At 35.9% G+C, this 24,558-nt stretch overlaps 1 protein-coding gene across 4 annotated transcripts; it reads left to right on the forward strand.

Moving 5' to 3' along the window:
• Positions 1–1,359: 1,359 nt before the first annotated feature.
• Positions 1,360–24,455, forward strand: LOC116266746 (sugar transport protein 8-like). 4 transcript variants are annotated; one of them, XM_031648064.1, is made up of 4 exons: positions 1,360–1,646; positions 3,359–4,147; positions 4,274–4,593; positions 23,733–24,455. In XM_031648064.1, the coding sequence occupies exons 2-4, from the start codon at positions 4,015–4,017 to the stop codon at positions 23,793–23,795; spliced, it is 516 nt and encodes a 171-aa protein (XP_031503924.1). In that variant the 5' UTR covers positions 1,360–1,646; positions 3,359–4,014; the 3' UTR covers positions 23,796–24,455. The 4 variants fall into 4 exon arrangements, with proteins under 4 accessions (XP_031503924.1, XP_031503925.1, XP_031503926.1 ...); XM_031648065.1 differs by having other exon boundaries at positions 4,005–4,147; XM_031648066.1 differs by having other exon boundaries at positions 4,010–4,147.
• The last annotated feature ends 103 nt before the right edge of the window (positions 24,456–24,558 follow it).

Consider the following 24,558-nt stretch of genomic DNA (forward strand, 5'->3'; position numbering starts at 1 on the left):
TGAATCGTTTTCGTGTTGTTGAATTTGGAACTCTTTGCGTATACTAACTGCTAATACTCTCATACCCTGCAGTAGGTGGATTCATGACACACTATTGATGCAATTCCTTGACGGTAGGTGTAAGTGCAGGTCTGCAATTATTGACATGGCCCATGTTTGGAGATCAACACGTCAGTGAAAGGTGGCAGATGTCATTGGAGTTGCCCTTCTTGTTGGTAATAAGAAAGTCATGAGATTTGGTGAAGATCAGAAGATTGAACAATTGATGAGACACATGCAAATAGTGAACAGCTACAGTGCTTGGTGAAATGGTGCGCAAGTCTATTGAAGATGGATGCTCTTAAGCTCTCAACTTGAAATCTCCTGTTGATAAACGAGCAGTTGAGCTCGATTTGTTGAGCTTGACTCGAAGTTCAAGCCGACCTCCACATAAAGTTGTTTTTTTTTTTTTACATTTTTCACATTCTTTATTTCTACATGTTATTTTAATTTACTTTTTATTTCTAAAATTTCTTTTTAACAATTTTTAAAACGTGCCGTGATTTTTACAAGATTTTCAAGTTTAATGTATTGTACCTGAAAAAAGTCTGACCGTTTAAAGCATTATATGACATTTGTGACAATGGTTAAGGCTAACAAATGACAAACTACCTTTAGTGGCAAAGTCCTTTCTTTTACTTTTCTATCAAAGCAACTAAAGTGTACAATTCGAAAAATGAGGTCTTCAGTAAAAATTACAGGCGAATAGGTGGAACACTGGTTCCTGCCATGGCTCAAAAACATCTTCTATATTTTCCTTTCAGATCAAATGAGATTTTATAAGATTTTTTATTCTGAAGAGTGTATTATTGGAACCAGCTTGAATAAGGAAGACTTTTGTAAATATAAAATGAAAATTATGAAAATGTTAAAAAGATTAAAATCTACATAGCTTTAAAAAAATTTCTAAAATATCACTTCCTCCTTTGTCCTTTTCCTTGGTGCATGTTTGTTGAGATGTGCGCGCAACTCAAACTCAGTTTTCAATTTAACGATCACATTGACATGGTAAAAGTGTTAAAAAAAAAAAAATCTGAGAAACAATAAACTTTAAGATATGTAACCGCATAAACATTGTGCAGTTGCATCACAGTTATTTTCTTCGTCTTGGTGTCTGTCTCTATCAAAATCTGACTTCTAACTCCACGAGCCAACATATATATATATATATATATATATATATATATATATATATATATATATATCTTACTTTTGCCGTTGAGTCCTCTCTTTCAACTACTGATAATCTACACCTTGGTGCCTCTTGTCACTTAAATTTCTCTTTCGCTCTTGCTTCAACGTCTTTGTAACTCCCATCTTTTAAAGCCAAATTAGCCAAGAAGCCAAAAGCTCTCTCTCGAGCTCTCTGGGCAGAGAGGAACCTAAGAGCAGAGTGCGAGACGGTTGCTGGGTTTTCTGTCATGGCTTCCGCTGTGGGCATTTCTGGTTAGCGTCTACCGGATCATCATCTACCAGACTTCTTTTCCTTGCAGATCGTCTTCACCCCTTCGTCCAGGCAGCAGTAAGATCATTCCCTCCATAGAAGGGACCAGCATCAGGGGAAGATGCTCCATTGCCTCCTTCCGCAGCTACCTCCATTGCATCAGGTGAATTTCAGTAGCATGCATCAGGTGAATTTCAGTAGCATCACCCATCTTAATTCACTCTAACAGTTCAACACACCTTCAATCACATGCATCATATGAACAATCTTGATTTTTCGCTTCCGCTCGCTAGTAGCAGGGGTCTATTTCCTTGAATTTTGTTTAGAAGTTTGAAGAGAAAATGAAAACAATGAAGATATTATTGTTTTCAAGGGGGAAAAGGACATAACCATAAATTTTTCATGAGGCAGGTCGAAATTAAAGTTTTTAAAACTCACATATAATGGACTGAAGCATATCATAAAACCCACAGGAATCCAACCAGAAACATTGCTGAAGCAGGTTGTGTATATCATACTAATATACCAAAGTTTAAGTTTTCTGGATTAATATGGTTAATGATGAAAAACACCTCGCCCAATGTCTAATGAAAAAAGAACATTTTTTTTTGTAATGGCAAAAAAAAAAGAAAAGTGAAGTCAATAATGATCAAAATATCTCTCCTTTTCTTGTGACGTATATGGGTTGCATAACTGCACACGCAACTCATTCTCACCAGCACGACCAATTTTTTATATTGTATTTGTTGAAGCAGGCGTTGTGTCCTATATTGATGAGTATTTTCCCTTTTGTTTATGAATGTTTCGTCTTCGTTGAAAAACAATTTTTAATATTATTTCATTTTTGTCCTTGTATGGCTCTTCTTTTACATTTTCTTTTGCAATCCTTTTTGGCCTGTTGTCCCCCTAAATCTCTTGAAAAAAAATTAAAATATCTTCAAATATAAAGTAAAAGCCGGCCGAAATCTCTTAATCACTATCTTCTCCTCTGTGCATAAAAACGTAGATGGAGAATAGTCGCCCATCAACTTAACTTAGAGTAGAGTTTATTTGTAATTTAAAGAAGTAGTACATCAGACATAGGATTGTGACCGATTGATCTCAAATTGTCAATGGTCACTGAATCAGGAAGGTCGGTCTATAATGCCGAACCTACTCACACAGAAGCACCATGGGCTGAGATGGAAGGATGCCGAGAAAGCTTCTGTGACTGCTCAAAACTGGATGGTACTTGCTTTAGATGCTGTTTGATAATAACAATAATAGTTTGTTACTGTTTCATAAATTTACTGTTTCATGAATTTTGAGAGTAATGATATATAAAACATTTTTATGAACATATCACAATCTTTAAAACAAATTCACTAAACAATAACAAATTCATTGCCTTAAATGCATTTGTGGCTGTATACTTAGTTCGACTACAAGGTTTGGCTCGGTCTGTTCCAAATCAAGAGTTAGATGTCTATATCAGCCAATAAATCAAATCAGTTAATCATACTTTTTCCATAAGAATCGGGCCAATTTTTATAACCAAGAAATATCAAAGGGTCAATTGAGATGGGCAGTGGCGTTTTGGTCAAAACTAAAGGCAGCTCGGCCTCATTTTGGTGAAACTGGTTTAAGTACGTCATATTCATGCAGAAATTTTTAGTGCGCGATGAAATACCACCGATTAATAAAAAAAAAACTTTTTGTAAGGATAAAAAATACATAAATAAAATGAAAAATATTAAAAAGGACAATTTTTAAATAATGACCAAATTATTATTTTTTTTTGGCACATATGGATTGAATGCGCAACTCACTGTCTAACTTTGGTGTTGACGGATAGCGATAGCACACATATATGACAATATGAGCCACCGCTTTCAGGTCAAGGGCCGGCATGCATGTTGGACTTGTTGGGTGCAGTAGTTTGGTGCTCAACTGTGACAGAATGAGATGTACAGAAGAAAAGAACAAACGAAAAAGGTTGTTTGAAAGATGAGTTCCTATTCATAAAACATTTCATTAGAACTTCAGGAGCTTTTTCTTAAAAACACTGTTAGAAAATAAGCAATAATAAAAACATGCAGCCCTAAGCTTTTCATGTTATGAGGCACCTAAATTTGAACCATGAATTAAAACAAAAAAAGCGGTTTGATCTGCATTAAAGCTAAGTTATTAAAATACACTAACTTAAACTTGCATTAATGTGATAACATAATGAAAATACCACCAAAATAGATAAACTTTCACTTTGAATACATGATTAATTATACATGAGTAGCTTGCTTCAAATGGTATAGCATAGTTGGTCGGGATAAGATACGACAGTATCCTCTATTCCTAGGCTGCTATTCCCCTCAACCCCCAAAAGTTTGGGGAAACACCACCTATGGTTTCCCTTTATATCTTGCCAACACAACGGCCATTCTTCATGTTCATCATTCTCTCTTCCCTTCTTCAATCGCCAAAGCCGATCGCCCTCAACACCAAGATCATAATCGTCATCTTCTTCTTCTGTAAGCAACAAAAGGACAGTAAAGATGCCGGCAACAGTGATAGACAAGCAGGGCTCCGACGCGGAGTTTGAGGTGAAGTTCACGTTCTACTTGTTCCTATGCTGCATCATGGCAGCCTGCGGAGGACTCATGCTTGGTTATGATATTGGCATCTCTGGTAATCCAAGTTTTTTTTTTTTTGAGAATAGACGTTTTTTTCGCTTTTCTCTTGGGTTCTTTGTTTTCTGAAGAAAAAATGATATGTAGATCGATCTGAGATCTTTTCTGCTTGTTGGTGTTGCAGGTGGAGTGACGTCCATGGACGATTTCTTGATTAAGTTCTTCCCCAGGATCTACGTGAGGAAGCACGAAGCGAAGGAGGACAACTACTGCAAATACGACAACCAGTATCTCCAGCTCTTCACCTCGTCTCTGTACATGGCTGCTCTCGTGTTCACTTTCTTCGCGTCGTATCCCTGCAAGAAGTATGGGAGGAGACCCACCATGAGAGCTGCTTCCCTCTTCTTCTTGGTCGGCGTCATACTCAATGCGGCGGCCATGAATCTCTCCATGTTGATCATCGGGAGGATCCTTCTCGGCATTGGAGTCGGCTTCGCGGGCAATGTATGTGCTCTACCGCGCGCATCATCCTCTGCCCTTTCCTCTATTTTTTTTTAGCTTTCTTTTTCATCTCCGTGCATGTGCTTCCTTCTTGTGGACTAAGCTACATGATTTTATCTTTTTCATAGTTTTCTTTCTAGTTAGCTACTAAGTAATATTAGAGATGTATTTTCTATGTTCTCTACTCTATCTTGTGATCTTGTTTGTTTTTCTTTCTTGAATTTACTACCATCCACGCATTTCGCTTACACTTGGTGCAATAATTTGTTATTAGATTTGTCAGTCAGTTTAACTAATTTTTATTTCTTTTTGGATGAAGCGATTCACTTATTCAAGCATAATATATGTGAATTATCCGTTCTAATTACCAACAGTATTTTCAGTAAGGAGATTTTTGGTTTATCTTTTGGTAAAGTCCACCATGATATAACTAGGCAAATACCTTAAAAATTCTATTATTTGGTCAACTAGAAGAAATCTTACTATGTGGGAAACTAATCTGTCAAAAAAGAAACACCCCCAAGTTTGTCAACCAAAAAAAATTAAGACCTAATTTCCAAATTAATTTGCACGTATACAACCTTATGAATACTTTAACTAAATTCATATTTTTCAATGAAAATTCAAGAACTGAAAAATTAAAGACAGTTCTGGAAATTAATTATTTTATATACTACTATTATTTTTATTTTTTCATTTTAACAAAATAATATTAGATGAAGAGCTAAAAGCACCCTTAACGCATGGATGTGAGGTGATCAGCCAACAAAGCACTCGAATGCGCATAACAGCTAAAACATATTCCCTATCACAGAACTCTTATTTTCGACAACTGTCTCTGTTTTTAAATTGCATGAAATAAGGAAAAGAAGAACATACAAAGGTTAGAAGCTTAGAATGCCAATATTTTTAAGGTAGATCTTTCCTCTGGACACCATATTGCATTTGCAGCTTTGCTTGTAATTTTAATTAAGAAATATGTTTTATGATTTTTTTTTAAAGTATTCATATTTCTGTTGAAGGCTGTCACTTGTTTCAAGTTAGTTAACGTCTACTATGTCCTGATCTAATACTTACCTCTTTCATTGAAAAATTTAAAACACGTGAAATATATATATATATATATATATATATATATATATATATATATATATATATATATATATATATATATATATATATATATATATATACTGTTCCTATTCTTTGGTGGCAGTGCAGTACTGGTTTACGTCACTATGATTATATTTTCTATTTCTGTTTTTTGGAACAGCTTTAAGTTCCACAGTTTTACATCACTATGATTACTAAATTCCTGTCAGATCCACGTTGTTAATTAATTAGACCTTTGAATCTTATACCAATCTGAAACAAAACCTAAGTTTTGTTGCTGCGGTGCAATCTCACTTAATCTTGTAAGCTGACCTCAAAGATTCACAGTTGAAAACGAAGTAGTTCTTGTAGGTATACCACATAGTCTGATAATATGGTAGATCTCCTAGCTCTTGCAGATCTACGAGCAGGTAATTGATCATTTTTAATTTGTATGTCTACATCCTGTTCGTGTTCATCAGTATGATCGACATTTAATTCATCTGGATCTGATGCATTACCTGTATGATTTGCGTTTATGTCATCATGAGAGACAACATAATCATACACACTTGCATTCTCTTTAGCAAGTCTACTTTCAGTATCCTGTATTTCCTCAAAATTGAGGTTTTGTAATGCATCTAGTCCAAATAAGCAATCTGTTAGCAATTTAGCCTTATCTGTTTCCACAATATGTGGTGTATGAGATGAACAATAAAACATATAGCCTTTCGATCTTTCTGGATAACCAATAAAGAAACCACTGGTTGTTCTAGGATCAAAGGCTTTTATGTAAGGGTTGTACAATTTAACTTCAGCAGGACATCCCCATATGTGCATATAAGAGAGAGAAGGTTTCCTACCTGTCCACAATTCATAAGGAGTTGTGGGAACAACCTTAGTAGGAACTATATTCTGCATATGCACTGCTGTCCTGAGAGCTTCACCCCACAAGGTTAAAGGGAGAGTGAAATAATTTAACATAGCTCGAACCATTTATTTAAGCGTACGATTTATTCTTTCAGCAACACCATTTTGGTAGGCACTGCCAAGCATAGTGTATTGAGGCACAATGTCTTCTTCCTTTAGAAATCGTGCTAATGGTCCCTCCCTTTGTCCCATCTCAGTAAACCTACCATAATATTCACCACCTCTATCTGATTTGACTATCTTGATAACTTCACCAGTTTGTTTCTCTACTTCTTTCTTATAGTTCTTGAAAACTTGACACACATTGGATTTTTCAAAGATTAAGTAGAGATACAAATACCAAGAATAGTCATTTATAAAGGTGACAAAATACTCTTCGCCTGTGTAACAAGGAGGAAAAGGTCCACAAACATCTGTGTAAACAATTCTTAATCTTTTAGTACATCGTTCGACATATTCTTTATATACGTTAGTTTGCTTTGCCTTTATGCAATCTACACATATGCCTTTATCTGTAAAATCAAGAGATCGTAAGATCCCTTCATTTAACAGTCTTTTTATTCTCTTTTCAGAGATATGACCCAAACGGCGATGCCATAGCATGTACAAATCATCATTTATGGTACTACGCTTATTACCACTTATACAATGACTAGAAACCAACAATTCAGGAGATTGGATCTTCACATTCAATTTGTATAAACCATCATACAAAATAGCAGAACGAATTTCAACAAGATCTTTATAAATGAACATCTTTGAATTTTCAAACTTTAAACAAAAATCAAATTTGTCAACTCTTCATACAGAAATTAAGTTTCTACTATATGATGGAACAAAGAAAACATCATGAAGATTCAAAACAAAGCCAGTATGAAACCTAATGTGGCATTCTCCTATAGCCTTCACATGTGAGCGCATTTTGTTTCCTGAGAAATGCTCCTCTCATGTAGAGTTGGTTCCCTTTTGCTTAGAAAGATCTGTAAAGAATTGACAATATGTACAGTAGCACCAGAGTCAATCCATCAGCTATTAATATGAACATATAACATATTACTTTCAAGTGAAACAAATGACATAATACCTTTCTTCTCTAACCAATTCTTGTACTTGATGCAAGCTGACTTCTTATGCCCATTTTTCTTGCAAAAGAAACACTTTATAGGAGCTAAGTTAGTCTACGCAGTTTGAGAAGCAGTTTGACCTGTTGACTTTTTCTTGGCACTTCTTTTCATTGAACTTTTCTTTATATCAACTTTATTAGCCCTAGAATGAGAAACCATATGTGCTCTTTGCAACTTCTCACCCTTAATTCTTTCCTCCTCTTCAACACACTTAGACATCAATTCATTGAATGTCCATTCAGTATTATGTGTGTTGTAACTGATCTTTAAAGGAGTATATTCAGCTGGTAAAGATGTCAAAGTAAAGAATACCAAGAAAGATTCAGAAATAGTCAACTTTATGTCATTCAATTGAGAAGCAATGTTTATCATTTCTAACATATGCTGGCGAATGTTACCTCATCCTTGATATTTCATAGATATTAACTTTGACATTAGGGTACTGGCTCTGACTTTATGAGAGCTGACAAACTGAGCCTCAACTGCATCCAAGAACTCTCTCACCGTTCTACAAGGTGAGATAGCACCACGTATGTTGTTAGCGACTCTTGATTGCAAAAGCAACAAACTTAGTCGGTTAGAATGCTCCCACTTGTCAAAGTACACTGTTTCATTATGTGTATTTTGTGGAGTAAGAGGATGTGGCTCAGGTCGCATCAAAGCCATATCCAGATCCATATACCCCAATATAAACACAACATTTTCTTTCCATTCAGCATAATTTGAGTCATCAAGTAAAGGGATAGAATTTGAGCCATTAAAATAAATAGAACCAAGCACTGCAGATGACAAAAGATATCAATAAGTTGACATGTATTATATGAGACAAACCATATGGAACAATAAACTTAATAAAAGGCTCTTTATGTCTACTATTTCTAAGACAAATACCAGGGGTCATTAGGATACTACTTTGGTAATATACCTAATACGCACATGTATTCCGTCTTAACTTTATCTAGTAAAACTAGGAAATGTAAATTCAAACAATAGTTAAACATAACACATTTGAGTATAAAATGACAAAACTATGTAAGAATCTATTTTCCTATTTTACTCTACTTATTCTCTTGAACATAACACACTACCTTTGGGTAATTATGTTATTTCAAATGAGAGTAAGTACAACATGAAACACTAATGTGCCTTTAAATCATGAGTAGTCACTTTGGTGAGGTATAACATGATTTAACTAATCATAGACTCTTTACATTAACGTTATCGTACAACTTTATGATCATGCAACAAAATTAACTTTATCATGATCTCAAATAAAACATGATAGAAGAGTGTAATATGTCATGATAATACATATAAAATGGAACACATGGATCATTTCTGCATAATCAACTTAATGCTATCTAGATTGTTTGTTAAAACTCCATAAAACATAATGAATTGGTCCCGTATCGATCTAAAATGATCGAACCAATCCATTAAACACCGTAAATGGACATGCAACCATATATACCAGCTTCCTCTAGCTTAGAACCGGTCCCATATCAGTCCGAAATGGACCGAACCGGTGGAAAACTAGATGAACCGATCCCGAAAGGGATAGAACCGGTTGAAGAAAGGCTAAAAACGGTTTCAAAACAGAATAAACCGGTTTGAAAAGCCTTGAATCGGTTCCTAAAAGGTCCGAACCTGTTCCAAAACTAGATGAACCGGTCTGAAATGCTCTGAAACGGTTTGAAAATGGCTCGAATCGATCCCCAAAAAGCTTGAACTGGTCTCAAAAGATCTGAATCGGTTCTATTTTTAAAAATCAGACCGAATGGATATGGTTCGGGTCCAAAAAGACCCAAACCGATCCAAAAACTCAAAATAAAACCGGGCGGAAGGTGCAAAAGCAGGAACGAGAAAATCCTTTTTTTTTAAGTATTATGGATCCGTGTCGGGTCAAGATGACCCGACCTGGGTCTGACCGCCTCCCCTTCGATCGTCTCCCGCTCGACAGAGCGAGCGGTTTCAGGCATCGAAAAACCGCCTCTCCCTACTAAGCGCCAAACAGTAGGGGACGGCGATCCTTCTCCAACAGGCTAAGAATGGGCGCCGGAGGGTTGCACAGTCCCGTCCAGCGCTGGCGAACCCGATGGACCAAAACCCGTGCAAAGATTGGCGCTTGCCCTTTTTCCAAATTAGGGCATTTGCAACGGTGGTGGGAGAAGCCACCAGCAAGCCTCCCTTGGGTTTGGGTGGGCACTGGAGGATCTAACGACCCCATCCGGCGATGGCGACACCACCGGTGGCCTCCCTTCCCAATGACGCCCTTCAACGGAAAGCCAATGCCTTCCCCTTTCCCTTTTCACTTCTTTCACGTTTCAGCCCTATTCCTTTTGCGTGAAGATAGAATGCAAAAGGGAGAACGCGCAGCAGAAGCGTGGTGGTGGGCCCATAACCCATTGTTGGAGCTTTGCGAGGAATCAAGATAGCGACTAAAAGAAAATGCAGAAATCGAAAACCATTCATAGATCCATGTGTTTCATAGGGCGGAAGTAGAACCTGTAGAGGTGACCGCCGACTGAATGTCGGCGGCTGTTGGTAGAATGACTACAGTCCCCATAGAGTCGTTCCCCTGCGGAGGTAGCGGCGGTGGCAATGTGTTTCTCTCCTCAGCCATAGCAGCCCACTGATGGGGACAGACAATTCACGTATGGCTAAGGGGACCGATTACCCAGATCGGAAAAACTTTATATGTGTCTCACTCCATCACAAGACACGAGTATTTATACTTAATGGTCCAAAATGGATATGGACCCGTATCGACGCGGGACTATCCAGATGGGGAAATGCCAACACTCTACACCTAAGTGGTATTTTAAATGGATCGTACTTATTAACTAGTAGTTGTTATGTATGGATATTTTCATATTTTTAAATCAATTTAAAATATTGTAAACTAATTTTTAAATTCAAAAATAAAAACAAGGAATGAAATGACCAGTGAATAAGGAAACACATCTACGGGCATGCCATTTAAGCGAGCAAACAACACACAATTTCTGTTCTTGTGGACTGAATAGTTGTTCAATCTCTTCCCTCTTCTTTTGTTTGTCTTGTGTATAAGATTTGACATGACGCAAGATTTTGACTCTCAGGATGTTGGAGCCATGGATTTTTAAAGATTTTTATGTCCTTTGTTTGAAAAATGTGAAGGCACAAACAAGCAAATATGATATACATGCCAAAATAATAAGAATCGATCATGCTAGACATTGAAAAGTTTGCATAACCATATCAATGTTCATCACACATATGGAAGAGGACTTAGTGGATCTTTTAGAGGCTGCAATGGTGTGACACAAAATCCTTTAAAATGGGACAGAGGAGATCACACGATAGAATTTTTCCTAACCTTATGCCTTGGGGACCACAACCCTGTTTATATACTTATGAGAGTTTAAATGATGGTTTTGCCCACTATAAACCGGATATGGATCTTTTTGGTTTTTGCATATATGATCTATAATAAATATGGTGATACAGACCCATACTTATTAAATCACCTTCAATTGGATCTATCTACAAACGTAAACTGTAATGTACGACAATGACAATCAACACGTTATAAGCCCATCATATAGACTTCTTATAATTTTTCACCTAGGTCATATATGTCATTATAGAATCGTGCATTACAACATAATCCTTATGACCTCAAAACCGTTATCGTTTCTATCATCTCATACAATATTGTCCATTAACCTTACCAATATAGGATCAAAGGAATCATGATCACTATAATCATAACCAGCCATATCAACATAATTAAATGACATAGATCAAGTATGGTTGTGTAACATGAAAATTATAAGCAATGTAACCTTAACTTGTTTAATTCCAACTAGTCCAACCTTATACTTTAATGAGACCACAACCAAATAAACTGAGAGCGAACTAGAAAGAATTGTATTTTATAACAAAAGACAGACATGTCTATAACAAAAGTGCGAAAGTGCAAACTCCCACTCAAACAGACAAGTCCTACAACGACAAAGCATCTATACAAGAAGTATGTTCATGAAAGACCTTGGATAAAACACCTTTAGTGAGTTGCTCACTGGACTGCAAGGCAACTTTATTGAATTCATTAAAACTTTAGCTAGTTATAATGAGAGAATTGCATAAGTTGTCTTGGATAATACCCTAAGAATGCTAAATATACATCACCAACGGTTAAGAAAAAAATATTACATGTTTTTGCAAGTAAAGTGAGAACTAAAATTATAAAAGAAATTGGTGATGCTAAATATTATATTATTGTTGATGAAGCTCGAGATGAGTCCAAGAAAGAGCGAACGATTGTTGTTCTTAGATTTGTTAATAAGCAAGGTTAAGTTCAAGAAAGATTTTTAGAAGTTGTGCGTGTAAGGGATACTACAACAATTACTTTGAAGAATGCAATTTCTACTTTATTTTCTCAACATAATCTTAGCATTCAAGATATATGGGGTCAAGGAGATGATGGTGCTACTAATATGTGAGGTGAATGGAACAGATTGCAAACATTAATTTTGAATGACTGTCCTTATGCATATTATGTTCATTGTTTTGTTCATAGACTACAACTTGCACTTGTTGGAACTTCAAAAGAAGTTGTCCATGTTCGTAAATTTTTTGAATAATTAACATGTGTTATTAATGTTGTTAGTACAAGCAGTAAACCTAATGATGAATTACATGAAGCTCAAGCAAATGAAATTGCATTTAGAATTGCTATAGATGAACTTGAAACAGGAATATGACTTAATCAAATTGGCTCATTACAACGGCCTTATGATACTAGATGGGGATCTCATTTTTTGTCTGTGTGCAGTTTGATAAAAATGTTGATGCAACATGTGTAGTATTGGAAAATTTAGGAGACAATAGATCAACATATCAAATACGAGGTGAAGGTTTTTCAATTTACGATCACATCATTTGCCTTTGTATTTATTTTGCACTTGATAGAAGAAATTTTGGGACAAAGTGATATTATTTGTCAGTCATTGCAAAGACAAAGAGAAGATATTTTAAATGCAATGACTATGATTTATAATTCAAAAAAGTTCCTATAAGAGCTTAGGGATAATATTTGGGATTCATTTATAGATACTGTAGGAGCATTTTGTATGACACATGATATCTCTATTCCAGATATGGATGCTCAATATTTTGTGAGAGGATCACATTTTCATCGTGAACATAATTTTATTAAAGCGAGACATTAATATTATGTTAATATTTTTATTGCTACCTTTGATTCTCAGCTAGTAGAGTTGAACAACAGATTTAATGAGAATTCTATGTAAATACTTCGTTTGATGTCAACATTCGACCCTAGAAATCAATATAAGTCGTTTAATGCAAAAGATGTATATACTCTTGCAGAGAAGTTTTATCCTGAAGATTTTCTAGACTTAGATTTTATGGGTTTAAATTATCAGTTGAGACATTATGAAAATGATATTTGTCATCATCCAAGTTTTCAAAATTTGGATACACTATTAGAACTATATCAAGCAATGGTACATAGTAAAAAAATTGAAGGATATCCTGATATTTTTGGTTTATAGATGTGTTTGTTTATTATATTTTGAGTTGTGATATTTGTAAGTCTGTCTTCTGCTCACTGCTCACACTTACGTCACTGTAATAGAAATAAAACACCTTATCTGTTTAGGGCAGATCGCGCTTTGTGCTAATGACACAAATAATTATTAAATGTGTCGTAGGACAGATCGCACTTCACATTCATGACATGGACAATTATATACGACATATTCACTTCTACTATACTGTAGTCTGCAAATGTTATCTAAGTGTGTGAATCTCTCTCTCTCTCTCTATATGTGTGTATATATATATATATATTATATAATATTATATATACATATATAATATATTATAGTTCACTAAACTATTTGGCCCGCCCTTAAAAAAAATCCTGGCTCTTCCTCTGACTAAGCGGATGTATAATCATATAGTTTGTACCAATGTGTTCAATGGACACTTGACCACTTTGAATTCATTCTTTAACAACAAGATACTTAATGTCAATGTATTTTGACTTTGAAGAACTCCTGTTGTTGTTGAAATATAAGACTGAAGAGTTATTGTCACAATATAACTTTAATGGTCTTATGATTCCATCTAGAATATACAACCTAGTGACAAAATTTTGTAGCTATATTTTATGATTGGATGTCTCATAACAAGCAACAAACTCTGCTGTCATGGTGGAAGAAACAATGAGTGTATGTTTGGCATTTGCCCATAAAATTGCTCATCTAGCCAACATATAGACATGGCCTAATGTGTATTTCCAACTGTCTTGGCATAAAGTAAAATAGAAATCATAATATTAGATGATTTCCAAATTATCTGATTTCTTATATATGATCATGTAATCATTTGTCCATTATAGATATCACATAACCAGTTTGGCCATTTTTCAATCGTCCACCCCTAAGTTGCTCAAACATCCCCACAATGAATGCAATATTTAGATATGTATACACCTGCATATATGTTAGACTCCCAAACACAAGGGTATGGGGAATCTTCTGCATTTTTTTTTTATTTTAAACTGGTTTTTGGGGCACTGGTTGAACCTGAATTTGTGTCCCACAGCAATAGGAGTCTTACATGACTTGCAACCCTTCACGTTGAATTTTTATAGAACTTTATCAATATAGCTCTTTTGTGATAATCCAAGAATACATCGAGAGTGATATCGATATATCTAAATTCCTAATACAAAAGAAGTGATACCAAAATCATTCATTTCAAGGTTTATTTGACAAAAACTTCTTGTTATCATGCAGTAATCTACGTTGTTGCTAGCACAAAGTATATTATCGACATACAATACAAAGAATATAAATTTAACTTTACAAAATTTATGGTATGTGCATTCATCAAACAAATTCACCTTAAAACAGAATGAAATTATAACTTCATGAATTTATGAGACCATTGGAGAGAAGCCTGCTTGTGACCATATAAGATTCATGTAATTTGCAAACCATGTCCTTTGTATCTTTGACAACAAGTTTTTTTTCACTTGCAACATATACATCATTTTCAGTCTTCACATCCATTTGATAAAGTTCCAAACCAGAATAAGCGACTAATGCCATTATAACTCTAAAGAAGTCATTGGAAGAAACTGAAAAGAAGCTCTCCTTGTAATTTATGTCTTCCTTTTGAGTGAAACCTTTATCGACAAGAAGAGCTTTATGTCTTTCCACATTACCATTCAAACATATTTTGGTCTTAAATATCCATTTACAATTAATAGGACAAGATCCCAAACATCATTGTCTTTCATAGATTTCAACTCTTTTTGCATAGCATCGGTCCACTTTTGAGAGTTAGAACAATTGATGGCCTCACAAAAGTTAACAAGATCATCTTCCATTTCATGAATACTCGTATGTTCTTGAAGATATACAACGTAATAATCTGAAATTGCATTTCAGTTCTCTTCAATAGATCTTCTTAGTGGCACTTATTTCTAAGTTCCTTGAGGTTGTTGAGTTTGATCTTTATGAGAGACTTGCAATTCATTAGCAGGAGTTCCTTAGTGACACTTTGTTCAGGATTTGTTATTTGATTCATGTCAGACAACTAAACATGGTCTTCATCAATAACTATCACAACAATAAGAACATGTTCTTCCTCAAATACAATGTCTCTAGCCTTATCACATCCCACAAACTGTACATCATCATAGAAATAAACATTTCCTATTTCGTAAAAAAGACTTACGAATAGGATCATAAAACTTATAACCCTAAGATATTTGAGAATATTCAACAAAGTAGCAACTAACTGTTCTGATGTCTAATTTTTTTTATTAGGCTCATGCGACTTAGCCTCAACTAGACTTCCCCAAATATGAAAATGTTTGATACTAAGCTTCTTTCATGTCCACATTTCATAAGGAGTTTGACATATTGCATTAGTTGTAAATCTATTATATATATATGTTGACTCGTTAGTGATTTGCCCCAAAGGGCCTTGGGTAAAGTGGAATGACTAATCATACTTTTACAATGTCCTTAAGGTAGTGTTTGATGGCAAAAAATTTTCCTGTAACTCAGGAAATAAAATTCAAATCTTTAAAACATTTCCGGTTCATCAAACACAAAATTACTTTTTTTTACCGTTAAAGTGAAAATCGGAAACATATTTCCGGAAATATGTTTCCACCCGAAGGGCTGGAAACATATTTCCAGAATTCTTTTTGGAGCCGTTGGGCACGATGCATGGGAGGATGGAGGAGGGAAGAAGGGAAGGAGATGGAGGCGGAGGTGGAAGAAGGGAAGGAGGAAGGAGGGAGGAGGAAGAAAGGAAGGAGGAAGAAGGGAGGAGGAAGAGAGGAGGAGGAAAGGGGAAGGAGGGAGGAGGAACGGGGAAGGAGGAAGGAGGAAAGGGGAAGGAGGAAGGAGGGAAGGAGAAAGGGGAAGGAGGAAGGAGGAAGGAGGGAGGAGGGAAGGAGGTGGAGGCGGAAGAAGGGAAGGAGGAAGAACGGAAGGAGGAAGGAGGGAGGAGGAAAAAGGAAGGAGGAAGAAGGGAAGGAGGGAGGAGGAAGAGGGGAGGAGGAAAGGGGAAGGAGGGAGGAGGAAATGGGAAAAAGGAAGGAGAAAGGGGGAAGGAGGAAGGAGAAAGGAGAAAGGAGAAAGGGGGAAGGAGAAAGGGGAAGGAGGAAAGAGGGAGGAGGGAAGAAGGGAAGGAGGTGGAGGCAGAAGAAGGGAAGGAGGAAGAACGGAAGGAGGGAGCAGGAAAAAGGAAGGAGGAAGAAGGGAAGGAGGGAGGAGGAAGAGGGGAGGAGGAAAGGGGAAGGAGGAAGGAGAAAGGAGAAAGGGGGAAGGAGGAACGGGGAAGGAGGAAGGAAAAAGGGGAAGGAGGAAGGAGGGAGGAGTGAAGGAGGCAGAGGTGGAAGAAGGGAAGGAGGAAGAAGGGAGGAGGAAAGGGGAAGGACGGAAGAAGGGAAGGAGGTGGAGGCGGAAGAAAGGAAGGAGGAAGAAGGGAAGGAGGGAGGAGGAAGAGGGGAGGAGGAAAGGGAAAGAGGGAGGAGGAAGAGGGGAGGAGGGATGGGGAAGGAGGCGGAGGCTGAAGAAGGGAAGGAGGAAGTGCGGAAGGAAGGAGGGAGGAGGAAGAAAGGGAAGAAGGCAGAGGAGGAAGAAGGGAAGGAGGGAGGAGGAAGGAGGAAGAAAGGGAAGGCAGCGCTTTCCCATTTCCACCGATTCTTCTTCTCTTGTCATCAAACGCAGAAATTTATTTCCAGAAAATAATTCCAAATTAACAAACACAACATAGTTTTGAAAATGTAGAATTTTATTTCTTAAAAACCTTGGAAATGTAGAATTTTATTTCTCAAAACCCAATTCCAGAAATATATTTCTGGAAACTTGTTTCCAGAAACATATTTCTGGCCATCAAACACTACCTAAGAGTCCTATTTTGTCGCTCAGCAATACCATTCATGCTAGGCTACCCGACATTGTATACTAAAAGACAGTTCAACATTCCTCTAAGAACTTAACAAATTGTTCTGAATATTGTTCACTGATTCATCACATATGGCATAGTATCCACTACCATGGTTATATCTGACGACTTTAATCTTTTTTGCCAAGTTGGTTTTCTACTTCAGCCTTAAAAACTTTGAACACATCCAATGACTATGACTTTTTATGAATTAAATACAAGTACTCACAACATGAATAATCGTCTATGAATGTTATAAAATACTCTTGAACATTTCAAGAAGCCGTAGGGAATTGACTACAAATATCAGTATGAATAAGCTCTAAAACATCTGGATATCTCTAGGCACCAGTTTTCTTCATGTTCATGTGTTTTCCTTTCATACATTTGATTCACTTAAAATATGTAATATCAAAGAATTCAACAATTTCATCAACCATAAGCCCTTCAATTTTCTATCCAAAAATATGACATACACACTTGTGCCATAATGCAGTAGAATTCTCTTTAGTTAATTTAAGTTTCGTACCACGAATGCTCAAATGCAAGGTTTTACCGAATGAAGAAATAGTTTCAAGTAAATATAGGTTGTCAGAAAAAAGACAACCTAAACTAATAAGACTTGAATTTCAAAAACAAATTAAATTTACTGATTTCAAATAAGCAAAAGTAACCAAATTTGTCTAATATAGAAAAAAAAAATTAAGTTCTGCCTAAATGACGGAACAACATAAATTCTTTTCTAGTCTGAATAAGAACCAGTCTTTATTAACAACCTAAAAGTTTCTATTGTCTCAACTTCATCCGTCTAGCCATTGTCCACATAGATAAATGTTTGAACATCATTTGGTGTTAGCAACTTAGGCAATCCTAGATAGATACACTTATGTGAATAATAACACATGAATCTACCCACCAAATATGATTGAGTATGGAAGTTAAATTAACTTTAGAACAAAACATAGCCAGGACAATACTTTTCTTCTCATGCCAAGCATGATACTTGGCACAATTCTTCTTTATGTGACACATTTACAGAAGAAACAACTCAATTTTCCTTATGTCATTTCTGCTTCTTTTGCTATGATGGACCAACAACTTTCTTAACCTTTTTCCTCATTCAAGTTTTATATCTAAATTTAGTTGTCATGTTAGTACTTTTTGTCTTATTTTGTTTTATCATCTCTTCTTCTTGCACATACTGCAAATGAGCTCATTTAAAGTATATTTCTCTTTTGGCAGTTGTAACTAACCTTAAAAAGGTAAAACTGTGCCGAAAAAGATATAAACACTAAATATAAGTCCTTCGACAGCTCCAACTTAAGTGCTTTCAGTTTTGAGAATAAATGAGACATTTTCATTATGTACTTCCTAATGTTCCTCTTTCCCTTATATTTCTTTGAGAAAGGGTTTGCCAAAAGTGTACATGTCTCTTCATTTTCATTTTTGACCAAACTATTCTCAATTTCATCTAGGAACTGCTTGGCATTTATATCTTTAGATATGGCCTCCCTAAAAGATTTGAATTGTATGTTTTATGGTCATGAAACTCATTTGATTGGAATGATGCCACTTCTCAAAGTTCTTTTTATTCGAAATGAAACTTTTATTTGTAAGTGCATGTGGCATTTCCTCCCTTAACGTGATATCCAGATTTCTGTACTTGAGAACTATCATTGCGTTTTTCTTTTTCAGTTTTTGAAGTTGAGTCATTCAAAACAAGTATACAATTGATTTGCACATATATTAAAGCAAAATTAACATTAACTATATAAAGAACAATAGCTAAATACAAACTCACAATCAATGTTTGAACAGTTTGGCAAAAACATTACATTAACAAATTGAAACGATGATGTAAGTCATCGCAGAATACATTACACAATATGGACATAATATCTTTGGACAATCATTCAAGATGTCGTATTCCTCCTTTCCATCGTTTGGTAAATGAATATTATTGTAAGGTAATATAAATTCTATCATTTTCTTTTTTTTTTATGTAGTCTAAACAAACATGATTTTAACAATTCTTTCATTTTTATTCAAACAAGCTTTATAATTACCTCTTTCATTCATTTTATATTCTCACTTTTTTTTTCCCTTTCCTTTCCACCCATTCCTTTCCTTCCCTTTCCCTCCATCTAGACAAAGTGTTAATGACATGCACAAACCGCCAGAACGGTGGAAGGGCGGCCTCCCCCTTTCACCCAATGGTAATCCGGCGCCGGCGGCCGTCGCTTGAGGAGGGACCCTGCCAAGTCCTTGATCTCTGTCTGTCTTTTCTTCACTGCGACAGTGGTACATTACCACCAAAAGGGCAGCAATCTCCTTATTCTGTTTCAGCAGCTAAAGAGGGTCGACGGCCCCTCCTTCAGCTGCAACAAACGGCCGGTGAGAAGGGCAGTATCCCTCCCCTTATTGTCTGATCAGGAGCGAGGTACCCAAACAGGTCCCTCTTCTCTCTTGGTGGGTCACGACAACTATCGTTGCCATTGGGAAGGGGAAGGGTTCAATGGCCTTTCCTTCTCTCCGTCACCTAAAAAACGAAGGACCCCTGTTGGAATGATTGAAGCAGAATGACACCCTTGATGCACTTTGTGTTTGCGCAGCAGGTTCACCAGCTATGTCACTAGCTGTGCACGTGAAGAAGCAGCGACAACACCAACTGTTGAAAGAAGCAAAAGAAGAGGAAGAAGAGAACCGAAGCAGAGAAGTTCGTTTAGGGGTTTCCTTCCGTGACACTTAGGGTAATCACCAATGCGTTAACTCTAATTAGAGTATTGCTGGGCTTAAATAGGCAGCCTCACATGATTGCCCTTTGCCCAGCTTGCGGTTGGGCGAGTGAGAGATTATGGAGAGATAAAACGTGTAAAGAATATCTTTAATTTTATAAAAAATGACGTTTATAGAAACAATTTTGAGGATGATCTTATAACTGTGAGTGGCCCCCCTCGTAGTTACAAGATACTATGATAAGGCTCAAGGCCACTATCCAACGTCTCCCACTTGGCCATGAGACCGTGAAATTGCTTCCACTAAGTGTGGGTTTTATTAAGCTTTAGTTTATGTGGTTTTTTAGTATTGGTTTGTCCATCATAACTTGAATTTTATCCAAAGTTTATAGTGAGGCTTTTCGTTCAATGGCTTTTCATCACAACTTTTCAAATATATCATAGCCCCATATGAGCTACATGCTTTGAAAACAAGTCTTCAGATATTTCTTTAGTTAAGGGATTAGGTACCATACCGTTGATAGGCGTATACTCAACTAAGATTTCATTTTTGTCAATCATTTCGTAAACATAATGATATTTCACCATTATATGCTTAATCTTTGAGTTTGCAACTCCATTTTTCATAAGTGATATCACTGCCTGATTATCACAGTATAGCTGAATTGGTTCATGATCAAGATATAATTTCAAGTCTTTCAAGAACTGATTTATCAAGACAACAAAGGTAGTTACAACCATATCCAGACAACTCCATTCCGCTTCTTGTGTATGTTGAGCAATACATCCCTGTTTCTTGCAGGACCAAGCAATCACACGCCCTTCAAAGAGAAAAATATATTTAGATGTGGATTTAATGTCATCTTTACATCTTGAAAAATCTGCATCGGAGTAGCTAACTAGAGTTAGCTCATCAGCTTGATAGGACAATTTCAATCATTTCATTTCTTTAATATATCGAAAATTCTTTTAATTGCTTGCCAGTGAAGCCAACCAAGATTACTTTGATAATGGCTCTCCAGACAGACAGGAAAGCTTATGTCTGGTTTAGTACAAAGCATCAGATACATTAAATTGCTAACAGTTGTGTATATGAAACATTTGATTTATTTTGTCCTTCACCAGGACAATCATTTCTGCTTAAATTTGCTCATTTAGCTATAGGAGTTCCAATAGGTTTGCAGTCTTGCATTCGAAATTTCTTTAAGAAATAATCAATATATGGTTCTTTGAAATTTCTCAAGTTCTTATCTCAAGTAATCTTTATCCTTAGAATATAGGATGCTTCACTCATGTCCTTTATTTCGAAGTTTTCGTTCAACCAAGTTTTTGTTTTGGATATCATGTTGTTATCATTCCTAGTCAATAAAATGTCATCGACGTATAATGACAGAATACAAAAAAAACTCTCACTTTTTCAGACATGTACACAATGGTTTAGTTGATTTGCTACATACCCAAGTTTCGTGATTCCTTTATGAAAAGCAAAATACCATTGCCTAGGTGACTACTTCAAACTATATAGCGATTTGTTCAGCTTGTACATTTTTCCTTCATTTTTTTTAATGACATATCCCTGTGGTTGAATTATATATATGTTTCCTTTAACTCACCATTCAGAAAAGGAGTTTTAACATTTATCTAACAAACATCAAAGTCATAGAATATTGCAAAAGCCATAATTAATAAGTTTCTAAGTAATCAATTTCTTTCTTTTGGAAAAAACATTTTGCTACCAGTCTAGCCTTAAATTTCTTGACTGATCCGTCAACTTTATACTTCTTCTTTAACACTCATTTACATCTAATGGGTCTCCTATCATTAAGAAGATCTATTATTTCTTAGACTTTATTCCTTTTTATAGATTTGATTTCCTCATCCTTAGTGCTTACCTAATCTGACGATTCATGCAAGTTTATGGCTCCGTCATATGTCAAATTGTCAGACATTTTGTCAATATTAGCTAAATAGCATAGCTTCTGTACAAGATATACATAGTAATCACTCAAATATGAAGGAGGAGTTCTAAGTCTTTTATGGCCTAACAAGGTATGAGATGATGAGGTACTCGAATCAGTTGTTTCATTACCAAACTGTTCTTTAGTCAGTTCACTATCAGATTGTTCCTTAGACGAGTCAAACACAGTTTGTTTATTATCAAACCGTTCCCCAGTCGGTTCATTGTCGGACTGATCTTCTGAGTGAATCAGATCGTCTACTAAATCAATTTGATCTTTAACTAAATCATTATCTTTATTATTAAGTTCTTATAAGAACTCTACATCTCTACTTTCTATAAGTCTCATCGTCGATTGATATAATATGTAGCCTTTGGATCCTTTTATATATCCAATAAACACACATTTTACTGATCTATTATCTAGTTATCTATTTTTGGATCTAGAATTTTCACATGTGCTACATATCCCCTTCTCCTTAGTTATCTCAGATATGGTTTTACACAAGTCTATCTCTCGCAAGGAGTGGTTGAGACTGCTTTGAAGGGTACTTGATTTATTATATACATAACTGTTAACACAGCTTTACCTAAAAATTTTTTTGGTAATTGTACACCTACCAACATGGATCTCACCATATTTAAGAGGGTTTTGTTATACCTCTCAACGACACTATTCTGTTGCAGTGTTTTAGAATTTTTTTTTTGTCTGTTAATTCCAAGGTCTTTACAGTATTTAAGGAATTCATTTGATGTATACTTACCTCCTTGATTAGACCTTACAACTTATAATATATTTCTCAAGTTGTCTCTTGACTTCAATTTTATATTCCTTCAGACTTATATTTAATTAGGTAAATATAACCAAATCTTGTGAAATCGTCAATGAATGTTATGCATTATAACTTTCCACTATGTGTTTGGATTATGAAAGGTTCACAAGTATCTGTATGGATTATTTCCAACAGTTCAGTGACCTGAATTACTTTAGATGGAAATGGTTTTCTTGCCATCTTTCCGTATAAACACGAGTCGCATTTCGTGAAATCATTTATATTTATATCGGGTATTATATCTTATTGTGAGTCTTCATTTTTTTCATGCTTACATGATTTAATCTTTAATGTCATAAGTTTGTCTCACACTCATTGCACAACCAATATAAGCAGAATTGAAAACTTTATTCATTTCATTGAGTTTGAACATACCATGTTTTTTTATATATTTTCCATTGAACATGGTTCTCCCATGTTTTTCCATTGTGACCTTCCCTGAAACAAAGTGGACTTCAAAACCTTTCCCAGTCAGTGCGAAACAGACATCAGCTTATTCCTCATGGAGGGAACATATAAAACCTCATTAAGAATGACATTGGTATACCCAACATTCAGTTGATATGACCCAATTCTCATGATATTACAATATGAGTTATTTCTCATGTAGACTTTGTGAGCTCCCAGAGTCAGTTCTTCCATGCAAATTACACCTTCTTTTGTCTTTGCAATGTGATGAGTAGTCCCGAATCAACCCACCGACCAGTCAGTTCTCCATCTACAAATAAACATTCTGACACTACACAGATGACTTCTCTATTGGAGTCTCCTTGACACTTCTTTCTGTTTTTGTTGTCTTGACCATTGTTGTCCTTCTTATTTAGGAATTTTGTCTTATAGTGCTTCTTGATATGTCCAGGCTTTCAGCATTTGTAGCATTTCAATACAGTTCCTTGAGATCTTTGAGTACCTGCAAAATTGCTCTTAAACTTGATATCGTTTTGTTTTTTAAATTGTTTGGGTCTTACATGCATATGACTACTAGCAGGTTCATCCTGGACTGTCATCACTTTTGCATCATTTCTTTTGGTTAGGCGTTGTTGCTGAATAAGTAACTGTATGGGAAGCTTTTCCAAAGTTGGAGTATCAAATTGGAGACTCAAGGCAATGACTGCCATATCCCAAAAAAGTGGTAGGCTATTCAGAATGGTACTGATCTTGTCAAATAGCATTTCCCACTATAGCTACATCTTTAGCCATGACCAACATCTGGGAAGGGTCTCAACTTCTCAACTGGCCATCGTAAAGAATTCAGCTAGCAAATCCTCGGCCAAGCTGCTACAACCTGAGCGCTAAACCACTAGCTACAAGGCGCAAATTAGCTCTCGGTTTAGTCTGTTGCAAACCAGAATTGGGCGAAACATTCAGACCAAATCTAAAGATTTTCGTAGCAGTCCTTCACCAGGTGAATATCAAGTTGGAATCACCCTTGTCTTAGCTTCTTCCTGGCCAAATTACAGCTCAATCGAGCTAGAGGCGGCTGAGATAGAGCTCACAGCCAGAATCTGCATTTTGGACACCGGCGGTAGTTACTGCTGCTCCTTTTTCGGCAACAATACGAGCCAATTTTGTAACTTCAGCGGTATTGTGGTTGGCTTTGAGAAGTTCGTAAAAATATGAATGTCCATCATACTAGTGGAAGAGGGCTCAATAAATCTTTCAAAAGCTGGAAGAATGTGGTACAAAATCCTCCAAGATGAACTAAAGAAGATTACACAACAAAATTTTCTGTTCATTATGTCATAAAGATCACAAACTTATTCATAAACATATAAAGGTCTAAATGATAGTTTTGCTTATCATAAATTAGACAT

Source organism: Nymphaea colorata, chromosome 13 (genome assembly GCF_008831285.2).
Source record: "Nymphaea colorata isolate Beijing-Zhang1983 chromosome 13, ASM883128v2, whole genome shotgun sequence".
In the NCBI taxonomy this organism is placed as follows: Eukaryota; Viridiplantae; Streptophyta; class Magnoliopsida; order Nymphaeales; family Nymphaeaceae; genus Nymphaea; species Nymphaea colorata.